Source organism: Dendrobates tinctorius, unplaced genomic scaffold, assembly GCF_039654945.1.
Source record: "Dendrobates tinctorius isolate UK_male_01 unplaced genomic scaffold, ASM3965494v1 ptg000209l, whole genome shotgun sequence".
Classification (NCBI taxonomy): Eukaryota; Metazoa; Chordata; class Amphibia; order Anura; family Dendrobatidae; genus Dendrobates; species Dendrobates tinctorius.
The window spans coordinates 7,453,289-7,480,845 of NW_027361876.1; the positions used below are offsets into that span (position 1 = coordinate 7,453,289).

At 42.1% G+C, this 27,557-nt stretch overlaps 1 protein-coding gene across 3 annotated transcripts in view; it reads left to right on the forward strand.

Annotated features, from left to right (window-relative positions):
- EEA1 (early endosome antigen 1) overlaps positions 1-17,266 on the forward strand; it is a 278,411-nt gene extending 261,145 nt beyond the window's left edge. For all 3 annotated transcript variants that reach the window (XM_073554267.1, XM_073554268.1, XM_073554269.1), the window contains 2 exons: positions 1,292-1,390; positions 6,422-17,266. In XM_073554267.1, the coding sequence (XP_073410368.1) occupies positions 1,292-1,390; positions 6,422-6,544 (222 nt within the window). In that variant the 3' untranslated portion in view covers positions 6,545-17,266. The remainder of the gene's footprint in view (positions 1-1,291; positions 1,391-6,421) is intronic.
- Positions 17,267-27,557: the final 10,291 nt, after the last annotated feature.

Genomic DNA, 27,557 nt, shown 5'->3' on the forward strand with positions numbered 1-27,557 from the left:
GGCGGGGCTTAGCGGTGGCCGTGCGCAGGCCGTCGCTGCGCTCAAAAACGCTAGTGTGAAACTAGCCTAATATGTATACCCCAAGTGATCGGACAGCTTTATGTTCCCTAAGGGGACTAACAAAAACAGTAAAGAGTCACAATAAAAGTTTTTATAAATATGAAAAAAGTTCAAATCGCACCCCTCCTTTTTCCCCCATTAAAAATAAAACAATAACAAAAAAATAAAAAAATAACCTATTTGGTATCACTGTGTTCTTAAAAGTCTGATCTATCAAAACATAACATAAATTACTGTCAGGATTGCGTTTTTGCAATCAAAACATCATATCTACCCCAAAATTGTATCAGTGAAAAAGGCCAGCTCGGGGTGCAAAAACTAAGCCCTCACACAGCCCCAGATCCTGAAATATGAATATGTTACGGGTCTTGGAAAATGGTGACAAAAGCATTTTTTTTTTCTCTTTCTTTCTTCTTAAAAAGTTTAGATTTTTTTTTTCACCACTTAAATTAAAAATAATTAAAAAAAAAAGCCATGCATATTTAGCGTCTGTCTGCTCATACTGACCTGGAGAATTGTTTTGCCAGGTCAGTTTTACCATATGGTGAACATGGTAAATAAAAAAGCAGTTTTGGAATTGCTCCTTTTTTGCAATCTCAATGCACTTGACTTTTTTTTTCCTGCGTTCCAGTGCATCACATGATAAAATGAATGAACAAGCCCTCATACTGCTATAAAATAAAAATAGTTATTACTCTTGGAAGAAAGGGAGGAAAAAAGCGAAAATGAAAAAAAAAAAACGGAAATTGCATGGTTATGAAGAGGTTAAGTAAAGCAGAGTGAAGCTGCCATCAATATCTTAATAGTTGTCCAGAGTTTCTGCGCATGGCCCCGCTTAGTTGTAAAGTACGGTGGACTATGTTGGCGCTATAAAAATGAAATGGTGATGTTATAATCTCTGTGGGATCAGCCAACATTTTGATTAGTTCTCTGGTGAAAGACGACGTGGGAAAGATGGATCGGCATATTGGATTTCACCTTGATTAATCCTTTGTTCCCCATATGATAATTTATTACCAGAGATGTCTGGAGATGCCTTAATCCTCTCTCCCCATTAAAACACATGTTGTCTTGTCCACTGTAGGCATATATCTCTATAGGAGAGACAGGAGAAAAAGTTATGCCATTTGTAAAGCTGGCATAAGACATGGAAAAATAATTTTAGGGCTTTTTTTTAGTAGACTATAAGGTACATAAAGACATTTTTTTTTTTTTTTTTTTCATTATACAGATAAAACACAGTCAAGCATTAAATAGGAAGTGGACTGAAGACAATGACGTACAAAATTGCATGGAGTGTGGGAAAGGATTTTCAGTAACAATAAGAAGGGTAAGTCCTGAAATGTCTTTATATAGATCTGCCAATACAGGGAGTTTTTCTGCCCCAAAACGTCTTTTAAACTAGTCACATAGTCATGGAGCGTACTTGGCCATTATGAAAGATATACTTTTCATTTAGTACTCTGTTCTGCCTTTGTGCTGAAAATTTTCTTTAATCCAATATGTTAAGTTAGTGCTCGGTGCACCCTTGGTGTGGCCAAGCTACAATGTCTAACGTTCCTCCCACCGCCTTTGCGTTCCTCACCGCAGACAGCCCTCATTCTTATAAAGCAAATGCTGTCATTCAAGGCAGAGGAAGGTGATGAGAAATGCTATGGTGGTGAGGGGACCAGGACACCATTTTTATTTACCGTATTTTTCCGACTATAAGACGCACCAAACCATAAAACACATCTAGGTTTTAGAGGAGGAAATTAGGGAAAAAAATTAAGCAAAAAATGTGTTCAATTCTGTACTTAATATCCCCTATCCTATTATATATGGTCAACTCATCCCTATCTTTGTATGCATGCATCTCTCATCCCTATCCTGGTATGCATGCATCCCTCATCCCTATTCTGATATGCATGGCCCCCTCATCCCTATCCTGGTATACATGCATCCCTCATCCCTATTCTGATATGCATGGCCCCCTCATCCCTATCCTGGTATGCATGCCCCTCATCCCTATCCTGGTAGGAATGGTCCCCCTCATCCCTAGCCTGGCAGGAATGATCGCCCTAATCCCTATCCTAGTTTGCATGGCCCCATCCCTATCCTGTTATGCAGGGCCTCCATCTCGTCCTAGTATGCCTGACCCCATTCCTATCCCAGTATGCAGGGCCCCCATCTCATCCTAGTATGCAGGGCCCCATCCCTATCCTGGTAGGCAAGGCCCCCCCATCTTGTCTTAGTATGCATGGCCCCCATCCCTATCCTGGTATGCAGGGCCTCCGATCTTGTCTTGGTATGCATGGCACCATTCTTTTTCTGGTATGCATGGCCCCATCCATATAATTGGCCCCCATCCTGGTATGCAAGGCCCCATCAGAAAACATAAAAAAAAAACATTACACTTACCTAAAGCAGCTGCTGGCCTCAGAGCAGGGCACTGCAAGAGAGTGCCTGGAAGGTAAGTGTAATGGTTTGTTTTTTTCAATGTTTTCGGATGGGGCCATGCATACCAGGACCGGGGTTGGGGCCAGTCATATCAAGATGCTATTAAAGAGAAATTAATATTCATTGCCATCCACGTCCAGGGGCGTGGAAAGCAGTGAATATTCATTTCTCTTTCGCAGCGGGCACAGGAGTTAGCCGCAGCCGCCGGCTCCTGTCTCTGACCCGCTACTCCACCGATACCTCTTCCCACCATAGCCAGAGCCGGTACATCCAGACTATAAGACCCACCCCCCATTTTCCTCCACATTTTTGGAGGAAAAAAGTGCGTCTTATAGTCTGATAAATAAGGTACCAGAAATCATTAGTGTTCATATATTGCATTGCCGATTCTGCTATTCCTTACATAGCCTAAAACAGAAAAGACAGAAGCAGTCTTAAACTGCCTCTGTCTTCTCCCAAAGATCCGCACCTGACTCTTAACCCCTTCCCGACCAATGATGCCACATAGGCGTCATGAAAATCTGTGCCATTATGACCAGTGACGCCTATGTGGCGTCATGAATTAATTGCCCTCTGCAGGTCGGGTGACCGGGCTCACTGAAAGGTCACCCGACCCGCACACAGAGGACCCTTCATAGTTAACCCCAGAGGGCGTGGCTTAGCCCCCACGTGCCTATGATCGCTCTGATTAGCTGTTTGACTTAACAGCCAATCAGAGCGATAGTAATATTTCATCAATGAAATTTGATAAAATATTACAAACCAACCATGGCCGATGCTGCAGTAGCATCGGACATGGCTGGAAACACCGACCCGACCCCCTCACCGGTTAACCGCTGTCCTCATCTGCTCCCCCCGCCTTCCCTCCGCTCCCCCCTGCCTTCCGATCACCTCCCCTCCGACCCCCCGGTACCTTCAAAGTGCCGCTATCGCTCCCGGTGTCCCGCGGTCTCGGATCATGGGTGCCGCCATCTTGGAAAATGGCGGGCGCATGCGCAGTGCGCCCGCCAGGATCTGCGGCTGCAGATTCCATTCATTCATTTTGATCACTCTCACAGTGATCAAAATGAAATAAAAAGTAAATAACCCCCCCCCCCCCCCCGGTTATCACCCCCATAGGTAGGCACAGATAATAAAATAAAGAAAATATTTTTATTTTTCCACTAGGGTTGGAAATAGGGTGTTAGGGTTGGAATTAGGGTTAGGGTTGGAATATGGGTTAGGGTTAGAGTGGAATTAGGGTTAGGGTCGGAATTAGGGTAAAGATTAGGGTTAGGGATGTGTTGGGATTAGGGTTAGGGTTGGGATTAGGGTTAGGGGTGTGTTGGGGTTAGGGTTATGGTTGGGATTAGGGTTGAGGTTAGGGGTGTGTTGGGGTTAGGGTTGGAGTCAGAATTGAGGGATTTCCACTGTTGGTGCCACCATTGATTCCAGCCAATTTTGCGTTCAAAAAGTCAAACGGTGCTCCCTCCCTTCCAAGCCCCGACGTGTGCCCAAACAGTGGTTACCCCAACTTATGGGTTATCAGCGTACTCAGGAAAAATTGCACAACAACTTTGGGGGTCTAATTTCTCCTGTTACCCTTGGGAAAATAAAAAAATTGGGGGCTAAAAAATTATTGTGGAAAAAAAAAATTATTTTTTTATTTTCACGTCTCTGCATTATAAACTTCTGTGAAGCACTTGGGGGTTCAAAGTGCTCACCAGACCTCTAGATAAGTTCATTGGGGGGTCTAGTTTCCAAAATGGGTTCACTTGTTGGGGGTTTCTACTGTGTAGGCACATCAGGGGCTCTGCAAACGTAACGACGACCGCAGACTATTCCAGCAAAGTCTGCATTTCAAAATGTCACTACTTCCCTTCCGAGCCCCGACGTGTGCCCAAACAGTGTGTCCCCCCCCCACATATGGGGTACCAGCGTACTCAGGACAAACTGGACAACAACTTTTGGGGTCCAATTTCTCCTGTTACCCTTGTGAAAATAAAAAATTGCGCACTAAAAAATAATTTTTTGAGGGAGAAAGTATTTTTTAATTTCACGGCTCTGCGTTATAAACTTCTGTGAAGCACCTGGGGGTTCAGAGTGCTCACTATGCATCTAGATAAGTTCCTTAGGGGGTCTAGTTTCCAAAATGGATTCATTTGTGGGGGAGCACCAATGGTTAGGCACACAGGGGCTCTCCAAACATGATATGGTGTCCGCTAACGATTAGAGCTAATTTTCATTTCAAAAAGTCAAATGGCATTCCTTCCTTTCTGAGCCCTGCCGTGCGCCCAAACAGTGGTTCCCCCCCACATATGGGGTACCAGCGTACTCAGGACAAACTGGACAACTTTTGTGGTCCAATTTCTCCTGTTAGCCATGTGAAAATAAAAAATAGTGTGTGGGGGATTTTCATTGTTTAGGCACACGGGCTCTACCAACGCGACATGGTGTCCGATAACGATTGGAGATAATTTTCCATTCATAAAGTCAAATAACGCTCCTTCCCTTCCGGACCCTGCCGTGCGCCCAAACAGTGGTTTATGACCACATATGAGGTATCGGTGTACTCAGGAGAAATTGCCCAACAAATTTTAGGATCCACTTTATCCTGTTGCCCATGTGAAAATGAAAAAACTGAGGCTAAAAGAAAATTTTTGTGAAAAAAAAAAAAAAGTACTTTTTTTTTTTTTTTTTACGGATCAATTTGTGAAGCACCTGGGGGTTCAAAGTGCTCACTATGCATCTAGATAAGTTTCTTGGGGGGTGTAATTTCCAAAATGGGGTCACTTGTGGGGCAGCTCCAATGTTTAGGCACACAGGGGCTCTCCAAACGCGACATGGCAACCGCTAAATATTCTAGCATATTTTCCATTCAAAAAGGCAAATGGCGCTCCTTCCTTTCTAAGCCCTGCCGTGCACCAAATTAGTGGTTTATGACCACATATGAGGCATCGGTGTACTCAGGAGAAATTGCCTAACAAATTTTAGGATCCATTTTATCCTGTTGCCCATGTGAAAATGAAAAAATTGATGGTAAAAGAAAATGTTTGTTGGAAAAATTAAATTGTCCATTTTTTCCTTCCACGTTGCTTTAGTCCCTGTGAAGCACCTGAAGGGTTAATAATCTTCTTGAATGTAGTTTTGAGTAGCTTGAGGGGTGCAGTTTTTAGAATGGTGTCACTTTTGGGTATTTTCTGCCATATAGACCCCTCAAAATGACTTCAAATGTGAGGTGGTCCCTAAAAAAAAATGGTTTTGTAAATTTTGTTATAAAAAATGAGAAATCGCTGGTCAACTTTTAACCCTTATAACTTCCTAACAAAAAAAAATTTTGTTTCCAAAATTGTGCTGATGCACATATGGGAAATGTTATTTAGTAACTATTTTGTGTCACATAACTCTCTGGTTTAACAGAATACAAATTCAAAATTTGAAAATTGTGAAATTTTCAAAATTTTTGCCAAATTTCTGATTTTTTCACAAACGCAAAAATTATCGACCTAAATTTACCACTAACATGACGCCCAATATGTCATGAAAAAACATTCTCAGAATCGCTAGGATGTGTTGAAGCCTTCCTGAGTTATTACCTCATAAAGGGACACTGGTCAGAATTGCAAAAAATGGCCAGGTCATTAAGGCCAAAATAGGCTGGGTCATGAAGTGGTTAAAGCAGGAGCAGGTGTGTACTTGGCTGACACCGAGGTCACTGCTGACTTGGCGGTTGGGAACAGGTTAAGAGATTCATATTTCCTAATTTACTTCTCTCATCTTGGGCTTTTTGTGCACCACAAACTAAAATCTACCTCTCCCATCGCTTTTAGCCGTGGTGAAGGAAGCACAAAACCCTAAAAGCAAGCAGAGACCGGTTTACAAGCAGTTTAGCCGCTATTGTCACTGTCGTTAACATTTAATGTATTTTTCATTCTCTTTGCAGCACCACTGTAGACACTGTGGAAATATCTTCTGTGCAGAATGTTCCTCGAAGAATGCCTTAACTCCCTCCTCCAAAAAACCAGTCCGTGTCTGCAATACATGTTTTACTGATTTGCAAGGATAGGAGCGGATGTGTAGGCAAATTCCATGTAGTATTTTTGTTATTGCACTTCATTAAGCACTCGGAGTACTTATCCCTTTGGATGAAGATTGTAAAATGTGGAAACACGAAAAGACCTTTTTCAATTGTTTTATTGCTACAAAGTGAAATTATTGTATTTTTCATGAGACACGTGTTTAAGAGCGCCTCCTGCCCCGCACATATCTTTTGCCATCTGCCGCCAATTTTGTTTTCTCAGCTGCCTGTAAATAATAGCAAAACAGAAAAGTAACGATGTATTTTTTTATCCATCATTTGAGAGTAGCCACAAGTCTAAACCGTAGTTGTACTGCACGAGAGTGAATCTGTAATGCTATAGCAGGACCTTGTTTCTTCTTTCGTCCCCAGTACTGACCCATCTGACTAGGTGTTGATGGCTCTGCAAGCTGTCCCACTCACTGCAGAGTTCTCAATGACGATGAGTATTTTCCCATCCTCTTGCCCCTGGCGCATCCAGATATGTGGCCTATAGCTGTGCTGTAATATCTGTGACTCCCCAGAGACTTGTGCCATGTACACGTGTGTACTTGTGTCTAACGATGAATACCTGCAGAAGTATGGCTGATCCGTACTTTGTCCTAAGGCGCGACTACATTGCTTATTTGGGTGATATTTTCTGTGTATGTGACCTTGTCTTTTATGATACCATTGGTGACGACTGGAAAACAAGACTTTGCACTTGGTTACTTAGTCTCGCAGCAGATGTGTCGTATGAAGGTGACACGTTTTTAAGCAAATTAGGTACTGCTAGCGAGGTGCAAAGTTAATGATTGCCATATCCCATACTGTGACAATGCCGCGGAGGAAGCTGCAAAACGGTTTGAGTGTATTCAAGCAGGATAGTTGTAGACATTACCACTTTAAGGCTCTTTTAACATTGGTATATGTTTGACATAAATCACAATTGATCCATTAAGTGACAGCTTCCATTAACTCTTCATTGGTCTGTCTGGTTTCCATTTACTTTTTTCCACGCAGAATTATGCAGCAAGTAACACAAATCTGCCAGTCCTGGGCAATGGAGACATGATGGCATAGACCCTTGTCACCAGTGAGCACAAAGCCTAATTCATACAAACTGTAGCTAAAAAGTAACAGTATTGTAGACGTAACCACAGTGGTCTTCTGTAAGCACGGCGTAATCCGTGTCTTATGTCTTTTAATGGAAACAAGAAAAAGAGATGGCACTTTTGATGGATACCATTGTATCCACCTCTTGACTGCGAGATGCGGCCTTGCACATTATATGATCATCCCAACCAAAGTGTATTGGATGTCACCCATGACGTCTGATATTGGAGAAGGAAAGTATGTTAGATTCTAACATGCACCATCTTTAGCTCACATGGCGATAGTAAGCCACTGCCAAAAATGTTTGGCACAGACCTAAGACCCTTTCACATAGGCAGATTATGGAGCAGACATACAAATGTTCGCTCTCAACCAAGGGTTCTAGGAAACTTGTCCGCAAAGCAAACACTGGTGTGTCAGCGCACTAATGGTATAGCCAACCAGTAACTTCTAAATATGAAATAACGAGTTCCCACTTAGTGATAACACGGAGCAATAATAGCAGTGACGGTAACCTGACACACAAAGCTCAAGGGAAATAGCCATCTGTAGATTGTCAGTTTGTGGTTTCCCCTTTATTTCCAGCATGAGTGGGTGGTCACGCAACACAAATATGTGACTTGCATACTTGAGGTCACCTGCCCATTAGACTCTCTTCTGCTTTTCTCACTTTTATTCTGGAAAATGGAAAGAAGCAGATGAATGCATAGTACAGCTCCAGAAGTTTGTTTTGAGCCCAAATACCCCTTTTAAAGTTTGTATATGTCTAACTGCAATGCCTCATTGCTAAAAGTAATAAGGCATTGCCCAATGATGTGACCAGCCATTAAAGCCTTCATTGCTGTAGCTTACCTGTAAGCTACACGTGTACTTTTATGCAGCTTTATCTAGTCATAGGTGATCCTTTATATTTCAGCTGTACATTTCTGCCAAAAGCCAATACCTTTCTTTATTAGGGTAAATTGTCACCCCTGTCATTTTTCATAGAAACTCCTGGTGAAATATTAGCTGGACTTCTTACTATATCAGGTATTTTGAGTGAAGGCTTCCTGTCCCTTCTACAGCTAACAAGAAGAATGGTTTATGATATAGGCTTTTGTTTTCTGGCTTTCTTGTTTGTTTTCGTTAAGGAATCTGTACAAAAATTAAGATTTTTCCAAAACACCACACATCTTATTGCTATCTTTCAATTCTAAGCAGTCTTCATATAGTGACCAAATCTTTCTGTGGTGAACTTTACTCATTGGCCACTTTCATTTGCATGGCACAGTTGCACATAGAGGACTTTCTTTTCCATCTCTTCCTCTACCAGTCAAGAATATATGTATTTAAAGGGAATCTGTCACCCCCCTGGACATATATCACCTATTAATATGGGCATACAGGTGATAGAAATGTTACACTAGACTAGTCCTACTTGTATGCCTCATATTAATGGTCTTCTTGCTGAGAAATGTTATATTCTGTCTTTATGCTACTGATTTCTTCCAGGCACTGTACACCCTGGAGCCTGGAAGAAATCATTAGCATAAGGAAAGAATGAATATAAGTTTTCTCAATAAGGCTGCTAAAATGAGGCATACAGTTAGGACTTGAAATCCCTGCCTCCTCTCTCCATTTTAATACTACCCCCCTTCCATGCACGTCAGTTCTGGCCCTGGAATCCCGCTCCTGCGCCCTGCACTCCCTCAACAATCCGTACCTTTTCCTCCCTTCTATGGGTGCTGCATTCACGGGTTTTCTGCTCAGGCGTCGGTGAGTATCTGTTACCTCCAGCGTTGGCAATAAGGTGCTCTCCCCGCTTCTTCCCTGCATAGTCATCATGTACAAATGGTTCCTAGCGATGACTATGCAGGGAGGAAGTGAGGGGAGCACCTTATCATTGCGCACATCGGAGATCACTGGAGTGGAAGTCACTGGCGCTTGTGCAAAAGATCCCTGAATGCAGTACCCATAGAAGGGAGGAAAAGGTACAGATTGTGGCGGGGGCGCAGGATTCCAGGGCCATAACTGATGTGCTTGGGAGGGGGGATAGTAGTATAATGAAGACAGGAGGCAGGGACTTTTTCCAGTCGCTGCACGCCCCGAAGCCTGGAAGAAATCATTAGCATAAAGACAGAATATAACATTTCTCAGCAGCAAGACCATTGATATGGTGCATACAGGTAGGACTAGTGTAACGTTTCCATCACCTGTATGCCCATATTAATAGGTCATATACTTCCCAAAGGGTAACAGATTCCCTTTAAATATGGGAAGCTCTCTCATAGATGCATAAGCTTATGGGAAACTATGTTGTGAAAGTCAGAGGATTTAAAAGCAGTCAGTCACCCCCAGAACTCAATTTAAACAAATCATGTGATCATATAGAGGACTTGGTCCCCGCAGAAATCAAACCCTTTATTCTAGTCTCACATGTGGTAACGTTTTTTTTTATCATCAGTTAGTCAAATGAGGTTGTTCAGTTCACCCTTGGTGTGGCCAAGCTCTCAGTGCAGTGTTCTGCCCCCTCCCCTTATGATCACTGACCCCACTCGCTTGCCCAGAGTGAAAGCTACCTGAACTGAAAATTTAGCCATGCAGCCTTTTCAGTTCAGGCTGTGGGCAAGAAAGTGCTGTCAGTGATCATAAGGGGAGGGGACAGAACACTGCACTGAGAGCTTGGCCACACCAAGAGTGCACCGAAGACCCTCAGTAATATTATATAGATTGTTTTCTGGATAAACATATGTGGGAAATTTAGACTACTGGTATGATTTTTTTTTTTTTTTTTTATAGGGCTGAATTCCCCTACATGACTTTCTGATTAGTGTAAGTTGCATTTTGGGGGTGACATTCTCTTTAACAAGAAGTTTGATCAATTGTTGCTCGAAACCAGTATCACATCGTCGGCAAACAAAGAGGAAATTTAAAGCACTATTCCAGGGCTCTTTTTTTGTTTTTTTATCCCTTTATTAGGGGTCACGTCTTTAAGTGCATGTAGTAAAATAGAAATCCAGTTTCAGGGTCTGCTCTTATAAACACTTCTTTATTGTAAGTAAGTAAAAGTCACAACTTTCATCACCAAAACGACAAGCGCTTTTTAGACGGAGTTCTTTAGTTGTCAAAATAAAAATGCGACTGTTAATTGCTTACAGTGAAGAATTGTTTTTATGAGACGACCTCGTGGCTCTGAAAGCTTCTGCGTGTCTGGTGGGTGAGCTGACTTCCATTTGTCGTTGTGTAATGCGCGCTGTTACATACTCACTGGTAGCCGTCTTTACCCGTTTTCAGCCCTGCTCTGGCACCACCACGTGACTCCAGTTGTGACCAGCTGTGTGAGGCAAAGATTGGAAACTGCTCAATGCACATCGATGGGAATTCAGAACGTGGCTTATAGCCTGGTACTAAGTCCCATAGACATGTATTGAGAAAAGTGACTTTGGAGCACATGTTGATCTGGCAGGTTACAAAAGCTGTCGCGTGGTGCTGGACTGGGGCTGAAAACTGGTGCAGACACCAACTGCTGAGTTAGTACCTACATGCTTTAAACTTACTTATGTGATTCTTAACAAAAGGATTGAAAAAACAAATGCTGGAGCTGTGCTTTAATCAGCTAACAATACATAAGGTTGACCTCTAACATCAGATGTACTTGTTTACTGATGTATATGTATTGACCAGTAGTTAAACCAATATATACATACACTGATTTAACTGCTAGCCCCCAAGATGAGAACATGTATGGTGTGCACACATGCTTTTCCATCCTATGTGTATTCTACATACATGTATACAGAGTACCCTCAGTATCTCCATACAGTTAGGGTCCCCGAGATGATGACTTTTCAGCAACTCCTGGAACCTACCCAGTTGTGGTCCTTTAGGTTAGTCACGGTGATCCGGATCTCTCTTACATACTTGGATCTCAATTCGGCAGTTTTCCGGATGGCCCTCGGGCAGATTGGGGCCTGCCTTAGCTCGCCTGACAAATTCATCATCATTTACGGCACAAAGGTGGCATTAATTACGACAGCAATGTACTCCAGCCTACATTTATGGAAAGATGTACCACATTTATTACTGTGCTCGTTATGAATTTGGCCCATCTTTCTCCACCTCGTTCTTGAAGTCTTGATGAGTCGGGATTTTAAGGTATGAATGCTACTAACCCAGAGATGCCGGCCTAGATTACCTGTATAGCAAACATCTATATTTTCTGCACTTGGTAAGTGAATAGTCACAAGTGCAAAAAACAACCCTAATAATTTCTCTAGTTCACATGACCTCGTCCAGTTTCAAGACTGAAATGGGAAAAGTTACCGTGATAAGTTGTTTTGGACTCGGATTTGCATGTGATTGTATCATTAGTGGTGTTTCCGTCTAAAGGGCACAGATAAGGCGAGTGATGAGGGATATGTGACTGATGTGCCAGCCAACTCACACCTTATCAGGTCAGTTCCTCAAAATGACACAGAATGCTACAAGAGGAACCTATTCTGAGTCCTGGAAGTCTGTAGCTACAGGAACTCGCTTTGCATTCTCTTTTGTCCTCAAAGTGAATAATTTGTTTTTCTAGAAATGTTTCCCTTCCATGAACAACGTGCCATATGTTCTTGGTGAATGTGACCCCATGGGCGATATGCCATGTGGCATCACAGTATACATATTATTGGAGAGCCAACACAAGTGCTTACCTGCTGTTTGACGCTGAGAACTGCGCTTCTTCTACCTCGGCTATACTTCTGCTTATGTCATAGCAGTACTACACTACCACTGGCTTCATCCTCCATGTTCACAAGACCTCAATATTCTGCAAGGTGTTTAATATCTGAACAAAACCTTGCTGACTACCTCTTTCACTATGTGTAATCAGTTCTATGAAGAATATGCAGAGAATTTCATCTTCTCGAACCCTTCAGCTTGAGCATTGAGATAGGCTGTTTTGTTATGTACTGTGTAAAATGAGTAATTCTACTTTTAAAGGGAATCTGTCAGCCAGTTTTTGCTATTTCTTCTACTCTGAAAAACAGCATAATATAGGGGCTGAGACCCTGATTCCAGCAATGTGTCAGTTGCTGGACTGTTTGTTGTAGTTTTAATAAAATCAGTGTTTTATCAGCAGGAGATTATCACATAGAAGACTAGTTATCTGGTCCCATGTAGTCCTCCTGCTGAGTATAACCCCGCCCCCCCCTAATGATTGGCAACTATTTGCCTATGCACCGTGTACACAGAAAGCTGCCAATCAGTAGTGGGGGCTGAGTTATACAGAGTTTAGTGATCAGAGACTTGGTAGATCTGCTGCAGCGCAAACAGTGATTTTGTCAAAGCTCCACTGAGTAGGTCAGTAAGTGAAACATCACTGGAATCAGGGTCTCTGACCCTACATCATGCTGATCTCCAATTACCTAGCAAAAACCTGGAGACAGATTCATTTAACAGTTTAAATGAACTTAACACATGCCTGATCTCTAAATTCTGATGGTTAGCCCTAGATGGGTTACTGTTGTCTAGCATAATGGAGCGAAACTGCTCTCGTCCGACGTCCCACAGATCATTGTTCTCTGATTCCACAGATGGGAGTGTACACAGGAATAAATTGTAATTGTGTACAAGTAAAGCAAAGTAGTGTCAGAATTGGTAAAGCTTTATAGGCTCTTACAGGATGGTCACGCTTAACATTTTTATTGTTCCAACACATTACAAGTGTAAAATTTGGCAATTTGCAATCATTACTTACCCGTTCATCTCCCTGGTAATAGATTACAGACTATAGATCCTGCACTCATACGTACTGTAGAATGTCTTCTATTCTCATCTTTTTCTCTTCAGGGGTATTCCATGATGTTTCCATTTAACAGATGCCTCTGTGGCAGCCGTCAGCCATAGGCTAGTAGAGCACGAGTATAACATGAGAAGCTCATGATGTCTATGATTCACACTTGTCCTACAAAAGCATGTCACACTTGGACCTCCCTGTTTAGATAAAAAAAAAAACATGGGTTCTATTTTGTTTACTGTATATTAAATTATTAAAAAAATGTTGTGCCATACTAATTAGTGATGGAGGCAAGAGCTCGTTCCTCGAGTTTACCTAGGGTGCTCGGGGATGCACCGAGTATTGCGGGTGCTCAAGTGACATGTTCGAGTCCCCGCGGCCCTTTTTTCTATTGTACAGCCACAAAACATACTGGAATTGCCCCCGTTTGTCAGGCAATACACACATGTTTTGTGGCTAACAGCCTCGTAACATGGGGCCGCGGGGACTCGAACATGTCACTTGAGCACCCACAATATTCGGTGCATACCCGAGGAACGAACGCTTGCGCTCATCACTAATATTGATTTGTCAGACCCAGGCCAAAGGGAAACGCTTTGGTCAGCTGTCAGACTTGTGAACCCCCAGTTTACACCCTAAACATAAAAGAGGTGAAAAATTGTCCATTTCTCCTCCAGAAAAAGAAGGAACCATTCTTCTTCTATACGTCCCACATGTTATTACCAGCATTAAAAACCATGTGAGGCCAAATTCCGATTCCTGTGTAACCATGGAACGTGGTTCCTTTTTGGATGCTATCACTTACGACCTGCATTTTGTGTGCACTTATTCAGTCTTAAGTGTGAGTCTGATCCAAAACAAACTTTCAGAATCCTATCTTTTGTTTTGTTTTTTTTACACTTGGACCATTGGTCAGTGCCTAAAAAAAGGTTCTTGCCCATTCACTTAGATTGGTCCGTGTCATCCGAATATATTTTGTAGGTTAGCAAGAATTATGGAACAGGAGATGGCGATATGTCTGCCGAACCACACTTTGTAGTCCGTTACCATGAAATGGCCCTTGCTTTTTTATTTTAGATGCATATGAGCCATACCACGGCTGATTGAGTAGGTGCGCCTTCTGTTTTAACTAAGGAATATTTTCCAGTAATATTTAATAGCAGATTTTGACCCCTAGATTGGCACTGGGCTGCAAACAATTTCTGCCTTCGGAATATGTTGGGGAATTGTAGGTAACGCTGTTACCTCATGTGTAGGCTTGTGCACCGTTCATGGCCATCCGGTGCTTCGTTGTAAGGCCTGTTTCACACTTCCGTTTTTGTGTCCACCAAACGGATCCGTTTCCGTTTTTTTGACGGAAACTGATGCAGACGGATCCGTTTTTAAAAAACCGGATCCGTTTTTTTGACGGATCCGCGGTAACCACTAATGGAAGTCTATGGGACAAAAAAACGGATCCTGCAAAAAAATGGCGGATCCGTTTTTTTACGGAAACCAACGGATTTTGACGGATTTGAAAAAACGGAAGTGTGAAACAGGCCTAACCGCTTCTTGGCCTGTACGTTGGGGATGATTTTCTTTTCTTATCCTTTGTGGTATGTTTAATAGTTTTTGCTATGCTGTGTTCCTGCCCAATATAGGTTTTATGTATGGATGTCGCAGATGCGTGTACACATGCATAGGGAGATTGGGATCGAAGAACGTGAAACATTCAGCATTGAATCCTCCCTAGCCTCTAAATCGCTCAGTGACCCTATTCAGTATCAGAAAGCACATTTCTGGATGACCTTGTTACTTATTAAAAAAAAAAGTGTTTTATGTGGAAGGAACATTTGTGGCTTTGTCTAGTATTGCAGTTCCAGGACCTTATTGCCATATACCATGATCTCTATTACATATAACCAGGGCATCATATCCAATATCTGTGGCATGGATCAAAGCTTGGTTTGGATATTTGGTCCAGAAAACCATGGAAAGCACAAAAGGCCAAAAATGTGTTGCCTGAACAAATGCGTGAAATCTGTAAATAAATGTGTATTAGATGTACACATATGTAAAATACTGAAAGGAACCTCAATAGTCATCCTTGTTCTATGTAGTAATTTGTTTCCGTGAAAGCAGTGCTTTGATCCAGAGCCTTGCATCCATGTGCCACTATGTGCTCGCGTGTAATAAACACATGTTGTACAGAGCTCCATGTATATATGCCATTATTGACCAGTGAGCAATGTTACACAGATGGTAAGGAATGGTGGAGTGATATTTTTGAACAAGTAAATGTTTTGGGGTTATTTTTTGCCAGTATTGTTTGATTCTATAAAGGCAGATGCATCATCCTGAAGCGTTGCCTAATACCTCATGCACATATGCGATGTTCTTGGGCGATCAGGAAAGTCTTACAAAGCCATCCTTTAGGACTGTTTTCCCTGATCTGCCAATAAGGCATTTATATGAAATGGAATCATAATATGGTAATATGCAAAAACTGGAGGCCTGTATTTGTTACATTCATTGGATGAACTATGAAAATTAAGTGGTGAGGGATGGGGGAATTGGTTAGACATGTGGGGTTCATACTGGGTCAAATTTACTGAATCCAAGGTAGATGAAACAAAAAAAAAGAAAATTTAAGGCCTGTAACTGGGGAACAATTGTTAATAGTAATGCTCTTTCTTTATCATGAGCTTATTAAACAGGTCGACAATCGCCTGTCAGACAAGTAAAACATTTGTTCATTGGGTGAAATGATTTTTAAGGTTTTTTAAAAATCATCGTTCTCGGCAGCACATCATCCCGTGTAAACAGGACATGTGCTGTTGAGAACAGTGATATGCAAGCAGACCGATCATGTTAAATCGGCTGTCCAGGCTCAGGACAGAAATCTGAAGTCACACTGTGTCTGCACAGGCATGATCGGATGCGGTCCGTGTGGCCATGTGAATGCTTGTAAGCGATTTTCAGACTTGTGTCCATGTGCCAATTAGACACGAGATGCATTTTACTTCTCTCCATAGCAGCTATTCCCTCGTACAGTGGCTGCAGACTTTTTACTGAGCCCGGCCATACCCTTTATTGATTGTTCTGTTAATTGGCTTGCATGTAATTGTCATATAATGGCAGTTAATAGTTTGTCTAAATGCAGCATTTCACTGGACATGCTTAAAATACACCACCTGGTATATAAATGTGATGCATCTTTGGATACTGCCATCTGCACTTTACACCAACTCTTGGTATACTTTGTGTAGAAACTTTGACGCACCTCTTTCTTATCCAGGGGTTTGAGACAAACAATTTGTGCCTTTACCTTGCCTATTTTCCACCCAAGTGTAGGCGCACTAAGAATGGTAAGTCTGCATCCGTGTCATTGATACAGAATTCCATAAGTCTCATAGACTCCGATGTGTGCTTAAAGGCAGGATTGTGCCCAGTAACCTACAGACACTGTCAGGTTGTCGCCGTTATACTGATTAAAATGATACCTGGTGATGAAATCCGTCTTATGGTTGTTATTTAATCTTTATTTTCAGTTCTGAGTTAATGATATGCTCGTGCTCTGAGGCGGCCTGTGGAGGGGGGTCTTCATGTGGGGCTCTGATTAGCTATTCATACTGATGGCTTCTGACAGATCCCTGATCCCTCACTGACCTGTCCCCTAGTTTACATAATAAATATTATATATATTTTAAAAAAATAACCGGTGGCATGATCACACCTATAATGTGTATTTAATTATTTTTTTACATTCATTAAAAAAAGTGTCTGAAAACAGCTCCATGGCTGGTGCCATTTTCAGAGTATTTTTTTTTTTTTTTTAGGAATTAATGTATACCATCAAAAAAAAAATAATGAAATACACATTATAGATGTGATGATGCTGCCTGCAGAAGGTGATTTTTATTTTTTCTTAAATATATATAATATTCATTATGTAACCTAGGGGGCAGGTCAGTGAGGGATCAGTGACCTGTCAGAAGCCATACACATGAATATCTAATCAGAGCACCACATGAAGACCTCTCACAGGCCGCCTCGAAGCACGAGCATATCATTAACTCAAAACTGAAAATAAAGATTAAACAACAACCACAAGACGGATTTCATCAACCAAGGTATAATATTAATCAGTATCTCAGCGCCAACCTGACACTGTAGGTTACTGAGCACAATCCTGCTGACAGGTTCCCTTTAAGGCTTGACTTACAATCCCTCAAGACAGTCAAATGGGCTGTATAGTTAGGCCTGGGTCACACTTCCGTTTTTTAAAATCCGTCCAAATCCGTCGTTTTCCGTTAAAATACGGATCCGCCATTTTTTTGGAGGATCCGTTTTTTGGTCCCATAGACTTCCATTAGCGGTTACCGCGGATCCGTCAAAAAAACGGATCCGTTTGCATCCGTTTGCGGTAAAACGGAAACGGATCCGTTTTTTCACACAAAAAACGGATGGCGGATGCCAAAAAACGGATGTGTGAAACAGGCCTTAATAGTAAACTACATGTTGGCTTGGGTTATACAACTGACCGTTTTCTAAGATGGGAACAAGGAAAATTGTCTCTCTGATAGCAAAAAAGATTTCCAGCTATTTCCTATGGTGGGGTTTCCCTTTACATGCCACTACTAGAGGGATCACTGTGATCCTGTTTGATCATGATGAACTATATATAGGAATGTTCCATCTGACCATGTATTATGTTGCATTTATCAGCCTTGGTTAGATTGTAGTAAAAAGCTATAAATTAGTCTTTGGTCATATTACCCTACCTGTGATTTTAGTGAATTAGCAGTTCATATAAAGACCACCAGTTTACTGATGAGCATGACCCCACTGTTTAATGAATGGAGGTTAATACATACCAGAAACTACACGGTTAATAATGTTCATAATCCTGATGCACTTGATCGACACCTTGGCTAAGCGTAAGCTGCATGGAGCCGCAGTGTAGCCCATCACTGTATCTACTGCTGGACATGGAGGGGAACTGCACAAAGAACCTGACACTTAGGATGTGTTTCTCACCCCGCAGTGAATGAGTAGCTGCTTATGGGTTTTTACAAGGATCGCAATGCAATTGATGCACATTACACTACACTTAACTGGATCATATCACATGTATACAGTTTTGCATGAGTATTTGCCATGTTTTCTTTCCCAGCCCTTTCTTAATGTTGTTTATGCCTTGTGCTCATGTAGTGGTGCCTTACGTTGTGAGAGCTGTTATTCCAGTGTGCACTTCTGTTGGAGATGTATCTGTGACTAGACATATCTCCGGTCCCGAACTTGAGCTGAGTGGAAGGATGCTTGTTGAAACATTATTTGTTTTCTAATCTGTATAGCAAATGGTAAATAAAATAGATTCTTTCCAACTATTCGGGGTTTACTGTGCTCATTACGGAGTTTCTTATTTTATTCAAAATAAAGAAAAACTGTAGAGGTGTCCAATTCCACAGAATTGTTTGGATTTGCTACCAATTTGATCCATTTAAAGATGAATTGCCTAAAAACAAATCAGTGATCATATCACAAGTCACATTCGATACAAAAGAATGATCTAAAATCTGTTGTCAAGGAGGGGTCACTCAGAATCCCACCCCTGCCACCAATTTGTCAAAAATCACAGTCAGGGGGGTCGTTTCTCTGATCCACCTGTTGCTACCTTTGGAGCAGTACCTATCAGTAGACCGGAAAAATCAAAGGCTCTCCTACTAGAACTTTTAGACAATACCTACGGTACATACTCGAAGTATAAAGCCATGTATAAATTCAATATACTTTATTGGGTAAGTACACAACAAATAAAAAAACAATAAATGGGAGATGCTAACACAGAGAGACATTTCTCCAGGGATATTACTGTGCAAGCGGTATAAATATCATGTTTGCATTAGATTCCGCAAAATACACTGGCTATGGAAAGTATTCAGACCCCTTTTAATTTTTCACTCTGTTTCTGTTTCATTGCAGCCATTTGGTAAATTCAAAAAAGTTTTTTTTTTCTCATTAATGTACACTCTGCACCCCATCTTGACTGGAAAAAAAAACAATGTAGAAATTTTTGCAAATTTATTAAAGAAAAACTGAAATGTCACGTGGTCATAAGTATTCAGACCCTTTGTGCGGTGTTGAATAGAAGCACCCTTTTGAGCTAGTATAGCCATGAGTCGTCTTGGGAATGATGCAACAAGTTTTTCACACCTGGAATTGGGGATCCTCTGCCTTTCTTGCAGATCCTCTTCAGTTCCATCAGGTTGAATGGTGAACATTGGTGGACAGCCATTTTCAGGTCTCTCCAGAGAATGCTCAGTTAGGTTTAGATTAGGGCTCTGGCTGGGCCGGTCAAGAATGGTCATAGACTTGATCTGAAGCCACGCCTTTGTTATTTTAGCTGTGTGCTTACGGTCATTGTCTTGTTGGGAGGTGAACCTTCTGCTAAGTCTGAGGTTCAAAGCACTCTGGAAGAGGTTTTCATCCAGTATATATCTCTGTACTTGGCCGCATTCAGGTTTCCTTCAGTTGCAACCAGTCGTCCTGTCCCTGCAGCTGAAAAACTCCAATAGCATGATGCTGCCACCACCATGTTTCACTGTTGGAATTGTATTGGGAAGATGATGAGCAGTGCCTGTTTTTTTCCCACACATACCATTTAGAATTATCACCAAGAATCTTATTTCTCATAGTCTGGGAGTCCTGCATGTGTTTTTTTAACAAACTCTATGCGGGCTTTCATATGTCTTGCACTGAGGATAGGCTTCCGTCAGACCACTCTGCCTTAACGGCCCGACTGGTGGAGGGCTGCAGTGATAGTTGACTTTGTGGAACTTTAGCCCGTCTCCCTGGTGCATCTATGGAGCTCAGCCACAGTGATCTTGGGGTTCTTTACCTCTCTCACCAAGGCTCTTCTCCCACGATTGCTCCGATATGCTGGACAGCCAGGTCTAGGAAGACTTCTGATGGTCCCAAACTTCTTCCATTTAAGTATTATGGAGGCAACTGTGATCTTAGAAACCTTGAGTACTGCAGAAATTATTTTGTAACCTTGGCCAGATCTGTGCATTGCCACAGTTCTGTCTCTGAGCTCCTTGGCCAGTTTCTTTGACCTCATGATTCTCATTTGGTCTGACATGCACTGTGAGCTGTGAGGTCTTATATAGACAGGTGTGTGCCTTTACAAATCAAGTGCTATCAGTTTAATTAAGCAAAACTGGACTCCAATGAAGGAGTAGATCTATCTCAAGGAGGATCACAAGGAAATGGACAGCATGTGACTTAAATATGAGTGGCTGAGCAAAGGGTTTGAATACTTATGACCATGTGATATTTCAGTTTTTCTTTTTTAATTTGCAATAATTCTTACATTTCTGTTTTTTTCAGTGAAGATGGGGTGCAGAATGTACATTAATGAGAAAAAGAGAACTTTCTTGAATTTGTCAAATGGCAAATATAAAATTAGCATCCATGACAAATGATCATATATGGGAACAATCCTACAAGCCAGGATCAATATATAGATATGTGCATTCAAATAAAGCATTGCACCCATCAATTGTCATGCAATCCTAAAGTATATAGCAATGCTTGAACCAAGTTCCATCATTAGTGTATATATTCCATGAATTTTCAATGCGCATACAAAAATTAACCCTAAATAAATCCAAAGTGACATATTTACCCAAAATGATTATTCATACCTGAAAAAACACCAATAACGCATGTTTCACGTTTGGCTTCTTTGGAGGGGTCATCTGGGGAATTTGCAAGTGCAGCCTTCAACGCCTTGAAGGACCGTTCACAGTAGGCTGTCCAGTTGCCCATTTGCAGTAACTTCTTTTTTTTTATGAGGATAGTCAGAAGTTTAATATGGGAACTATAGTTGGGATCAAAATTTCTACAGTACCCTAACGCACCTAAGAAGGGCATCACCTGCTTCTTGGTCTTAGGGGTAGGCCAGGAGATGATGGCACAAACCTTCCTTGGATATGGCTTCAAAGTTCTGTTACCCACTCGGTGACCGTGGTATTGCACCTCATTTATGCCTATTTGATACTTTCCCCTACTTTATAGTCAAACCAGTGCCCTGGACCTGCCTGAGCACCAGCTCAAGGTGTTCCTCCCAGGTGGGACTGAAGATGGCAATGTCGTCCAGGTAAGCAACCGCAAACTCCTCTAGACCCTCGAGCAGCTGGTTGACTAATCGCTGGAAAGTGGCAGGTGCATTTTGCATGCCAAAGGGCATGACGAGGGGTTCATACAGTCCAAATGCGGTAATGAAGGCGGACCTCTCTTGTGCCACCTTAGACATAGGAATTTGCCAGTATCCTCACCTCAGGTCCATGATTGTCAAGTACCGGGCCCCGGCTAAGATATCTGGCAGCTCCTGATGCATGGCATTGGGTACGCACTGGGAGCTGTGATGGCATTTAGCCTCCTGTATACCGTACAGAACTGGGTTGTCCGGTCCTTTTTCAGGACCAGCACTACAGGTGAGGCCCATGCACTTTAGGATCTTTGGATCACCCTCAGGCACAACATTTAATCTATCTCTGCCTTGATGTCTTTTTGCACCTCTAGGGAGACATGGTAAGCGGGCTGCCGGACTGGGGGGTGACTTCCTGTGTCCATCTGGTGGAAGGCTAGTTACGTCCTCCGATACACCCATGAAGATGGTCAGCTAAGGATAGAAAAGCTCCCACAGGTGGCACCTCTGGTCCATAGACAGCTGCGGTTGAATCCTGCGTCCTCCATAGACCCCTTGTCTCAGGCTGCCAGCAAGTCCACCAATATTTTGTCAGGAAGGCTACACATAGGAAGGGAACAAGCTTCCCTGTAATGATGAGCTTTCATCATGTTGACATGGAAGACCTCCTGTCTCTTCCTGGCATAGTCAATGGTGACCACGTAATTTACATAGTTGAGGCGCTAGTGCACGAGATGTGGACCTTCCCACACCACCTGAAGTTTGTTCTGGGACTAGGATCCACACCTGGCCCACTTCATACACCCACTACTGGGCATTTTGACTGGCCTGGGCCTGCACCATATTTCTATGCAGCATTCACATCATTGACTGCATTTTGCCTTTTCAGTTCAGGCTGTGGGCAAGAAAGTGCTGTCAGTGATCATAAGGGGAGGGGACAGAACAGAGCACTGAGCGCTTGGCCACACCAAGAGTGCACCGAAGACCCTCAGTAATATTATATAGATTGTTTTCTGGATAAACATATGTGGGAAATTTAGACTACTGGCATGATTTTTTTTTTCTATAGGGCTGAATTCCCCTACATGACTTTCTGATTAGTGTAAGTTGCATTTTGGGGGTGACATTCTCTTTAACAAGAAGTTTGATCAATTGTTGCTCGAAACCAGTATCACATCGTCGGCAAACAAAGAGGAAATTTAAAGCACTATTCCAGGGCTCTTTTTTTGTTTTTTTATCCCTTTATTAGGGGTCACGTCTTTAAGTGCATGTAGTAAAATAGAAATCCAGTTTCAGGGTCTGCTCTTATAAACACTTCTTTATTGTAAGTAAGTAAAAGTCACAACTTTCATCACCAAAACGACAAGCGCTTTTTAGACGGAGTTCTTTAGTTGTCAAAATAAAAATGCGACTGTTAATTGCTTACAGTGAAGAATTGTTTTTATGAGACGACCTCGTGGCTCTGAAAGCTTCTGCGTGTCTGGTGGGTGAGCTGACTTCCATTTGTCGTTGTGTAATGCGCGCTGTTACATACTCACTGGTAGCCGTCTTTACCCGTTTTCAGCCCTGCTCTGGCACCACCACGTGACTCCAGTTGTGACCAGCTGTGTGAGGCAAAGATTGGAAACTGCTCAATGCACATCGATGGGAATTCAGAACGTGGCTTATAGCCTGGTACTAAGTCCCATAGACATGTATTGAGAAAAGTGACTTTGGAGCACATGTTGATCTGGCAGGTTACAAAAGCTGTCGCGTGGTGCTGGACTGGGGCTGAAAACTGGTGCAGACACCAACTGCTGAGTTAGTACCTACATGCTTTAAACTTACTTATGTGATTCTTAACAAAAGGATTGAAAAAACAAATGCTGGAGCTGTGCTTTAATCAGCTAACAATACATAAGGTTGACCTCTAACATCAGATGTACTTGTTTACTGATGTATATGTATTGACCAGTAGTTAAACCAATATATACATACACTGATTTAACTGCTAGCCCCCAAGATGAGAACATGTATGGTGTGCACACATGCTTTTCCATCCTATGTGTATTCTACATACATGTATACAGAGTACCCTCAGTATCTCCATACAGTTAGGGTCCCCGAGATGATGACTTTTCAGCAACTCCTGGAACCTACCCAGTTGTGGTCCTTTAGGTTAGTCACGGTGATCCGGATCTCTCTTACATACTTGGATCTCAATTCGGCAGTTTTCCGGATGGCCCTCGGGCAGATTGGGGCCTGCCTTAGCTCGCCTGACAAATTCATCATCATTTACGGCACAAAGGTGGCATTAATTACGACAGCAATGTACTCCAGCCTACATTTATGGAAAGATGTACCACATTTATTACTGTGCTCGTTATGAATTTGGCCCATCTTTCTCCACCTCGTTCTTGAAGTCTTGATGAGTCGGGATTTTAAGGTATGAATGCTACTAACCCAGAGATGCCGGCCTAGATTACCTGTATAGCAAACATCTATATTTTCTGCACTTGGTAAGTGAATAGTCACAAGTGCAAAAAACAACCCTAATAATTTCTCTAGTTCACATGACCTCGTCCAGTTTCAAGACTGAAATGGGAAAAGTTACCGTGATAAGTTGTTTTGGACTCGGATTTGCATGTGATTGTATCATTAGTGGTGTTTCCGTCTAAAGGGCACAGATAAGGCGAGTGATGAGGGATATGTGACTGATGTGCCAGCCAACTCACACCTTATCAGGTCAGTTCCTCAAAATGACACAGAATGCTACAAGAGGAACCTATTCTGAGTCCTGGAAGTCTGTAGCTACAGGAACTCGCTTTGCATTCTCTTTTGTCCTCAAAGTGAATAATTTGTTTTTCTAGAAATGTTTCCCTTCCATGAACAACGTGCCATATGTTCTTGGTGAATGTGACCCCATGGGCGATATGCCATGTGGCATCACAGTATACATATTATTGGAGAGCCAACACAAGTGCTTACCTGCTGTTTGACGCTGAGAACTGCGCTTCTTCTACCTCGGCTATACTTCTGCTTATGTCATAGCAGTACTACACTACCACTGGCTTCATCCTCCATGTTCACAAGACCTCAATATTCTGCAAGGTGTTTAATATCTGAACAAAACCTTGCTGACTACCTCTTTCACTATGTGTAATCAGTTCTATGAAGAATATGCAGAGAATTTCATCTTCTCGAACCCTTCAGCTTGAGCATTGAGATAGGCTGTTTTGTTATGTACTGTGTAAAATGAGTAATTCTACTTTTAAAGGGAATCTGTCAGCCAGTTTTTGCTATTTCTTCTACTCTGAAAAACAGCATAATATAGGGGCTGAGACCCTGATTCCAGCAATGTGTCAGTTGCTGGACTGTTTGTTGTAGTTTTAATAAAATCAGTGTTTTATCAGCAGGAGATTATCACATAGAAGACTAGTTATCTGGTCCCATGTAGTCCTCCTGCTGAGTATAACCCCGCCCCCCCCTAATGATTGGCAACTATTTGCCTATGCACCGTGTACACAGAAAGCTGCCAATCAGTAGTGGGGGCTGAGTTATACAGAGTTTAGTGATCAGAGACTTGGTAGATCTGCTGCAGCGCAAACAGTGATTTTGTCAAAGCTCCACTGAGTAGGTCAGTAAGTGAAACATCACTGGAATCAGGGTCTCTGACCCTACATCATGCTGATCTCCAATTACCTAGCAAAAACCTGGAGACAGATTCATTTAACAGTTTAAATGAACTTAACACATGCCTGATCTCTAAATTCTGATGGTTAGCCCTAGATGGGTTACTGTTGTCTAGCATAATGGAGCGAAACTGCTCTCGTCCGACGTCCCACAGATCATTGTTCTCTGATTCCACAGATGGGAGTGTACACAGGAATAAATTGTAATTGTGTACAAGTAAAGCAAAGTAGTGTCAGAATTGGTAAAGCTTTATAGGCTCTTACAGGATGGTCACGCTTAACATTTTTATTGTTCCAACACATTACAAGTGTAAAATTTGGCAATTTGCAATCATTACTTACCCGTTCATCTCCCTGGTAATAGATTACAGACTATAGATCCTGCACTCATACGTACTGTAGAATGTCTTCTATTCTCATCTTTTTCTCTTCAGGGGTATTCCATGATGTTTCCATTTAACAGATGCCTCTGTGGCAGCCGTCAGCCATAGGCTAGTAGAGCACGAGTATAACATGAGAAGCTCATGATGTCTATGATTCACACTTGTCCTACAAAAGCATGTCACACTTGGACCTCCCTGTTTAGATAAAAAAAAAAACATGGGTTCTATTTTGTTTACTGTATATTAAATTATTAAAAAAATGTTGTGCCATACTAATTAGTGATGGAGGCAAGAGCTCGTTCCTCGAGTTTACCTAGGGTGCTCGGGGATGCACCGAGTATTGCGGGTGCTCAAGTGACATGTTCGAGTCCCCGCGGCCCTTTTTTCTATTGTACAGCCACAAAACATACTGGAATTGCCCCCGTTTGTCAGGCAATACACACATGTTTTGTGGCTAACAGCCTCGTAACATGGGGCCGCGGGGACTCGAACATGTCACTTGAGCACCCACAATATTCGGTGCATACCCGAGGAACGAACGCTTGCGCTCATCACTAATATTGATTTGTCAGACCCAGGCCAAAGGGAAACGCTTTGGTCAGCTGTCAGACTTGTGAACCCCCAGTTTACACCCTAAACATAAAAGAGGTGAAAAATTGTCCATTTCTCCTCCAGAAAAAGAAGGAACCATTCTTCTTCTATACGTCCCACATGTTATTACCAGCATTAAAAACCATGTGAGGCCAAATTCCGATTCCTGTGTAACCATGGAACGTGGTTCCTTTTTGGATGCTATCACTTACGACCTGCATTTTGTGTGCACTTATTCAGTCTTAAGTGTGAGTCTGATCCAAAACAAACTTTCAGAATCCTATCTTTTGTTTTGTTTTTTTTACACTTGGACCATTGGTCAGTGCCTAAAAAAAGGTTCTTGCCCATTCACTTAGATTGGTCCGTGTCATCCGAATATATTTTGTAGGTTAGCAAGAATTATGGAACAGGAGATGGCGATATGTCTGCCGAACCACACTTTGTAGTCCGTTACCATGAAATGGCCCTTGCTTTTTTATTTTAGATGCATATGAGCCATACCACGGCTGATTGAGTAGGTGCGCCTTCTGTTTTAACTAAGGAATATTTTCCAGTAATATTTAATAGCAGATTTTGACCCCTAGATTGGCACTGGGCTGCAAACAATTTCTGCCTTCGGAATATGTTGGGGAATTGTAGGTAACGCTGTTACCTCATGTGTAGGCTTGTGCACCGTTCATGGCCATCCGGTGCTTCGTTGTAAGGCCTGTTTCACACTTCCGTTTTTGTGTCCACCAAACGGATCCGTTTCCGTTTTTTTGACGGAAACTGATGCAGACGGATCCGTTTTTAAAAAACCGGATCCGTTTTTTTGACGGATCCGCGGTAACCACTAATGGAAGTCTATGGGACAAAAAAACGGATCCTGCAAAAAAATGGCGGATCCGTTTTTTTACGGAAACCAACGGATTTTGACGGATTTGAAAAAACGGAAGTGTGAAACAGGCCTAACCGCTTCTTGGCCTGTACGTTGGGGATGATTTTCTTTTCTTATCCTTTGTGGTATGTTTAATAGTTTTTGCTATGCTGTGTTCCTGCCCAATATAGGTTTTATGTATGGATGTCGCAGATGCGTGTACACATGCATAGGGAGATTGGGATCGAAGAACGTGAAACATTCAGCATTGAATCCTCCCTAGCCTCTAAATCGCTCAGTGACCCTATTCAGTATCAGAAAGCACATTTCTGGATGACCTTGTTACTTATTAAAAAAAAAAGTGTTTTATGTGGAAGGAACATTTGTGGCTTTGTCTAGTATTGCAGTTCCAGGACCTTATTGCCATATACCATGATCTCTATTACATAT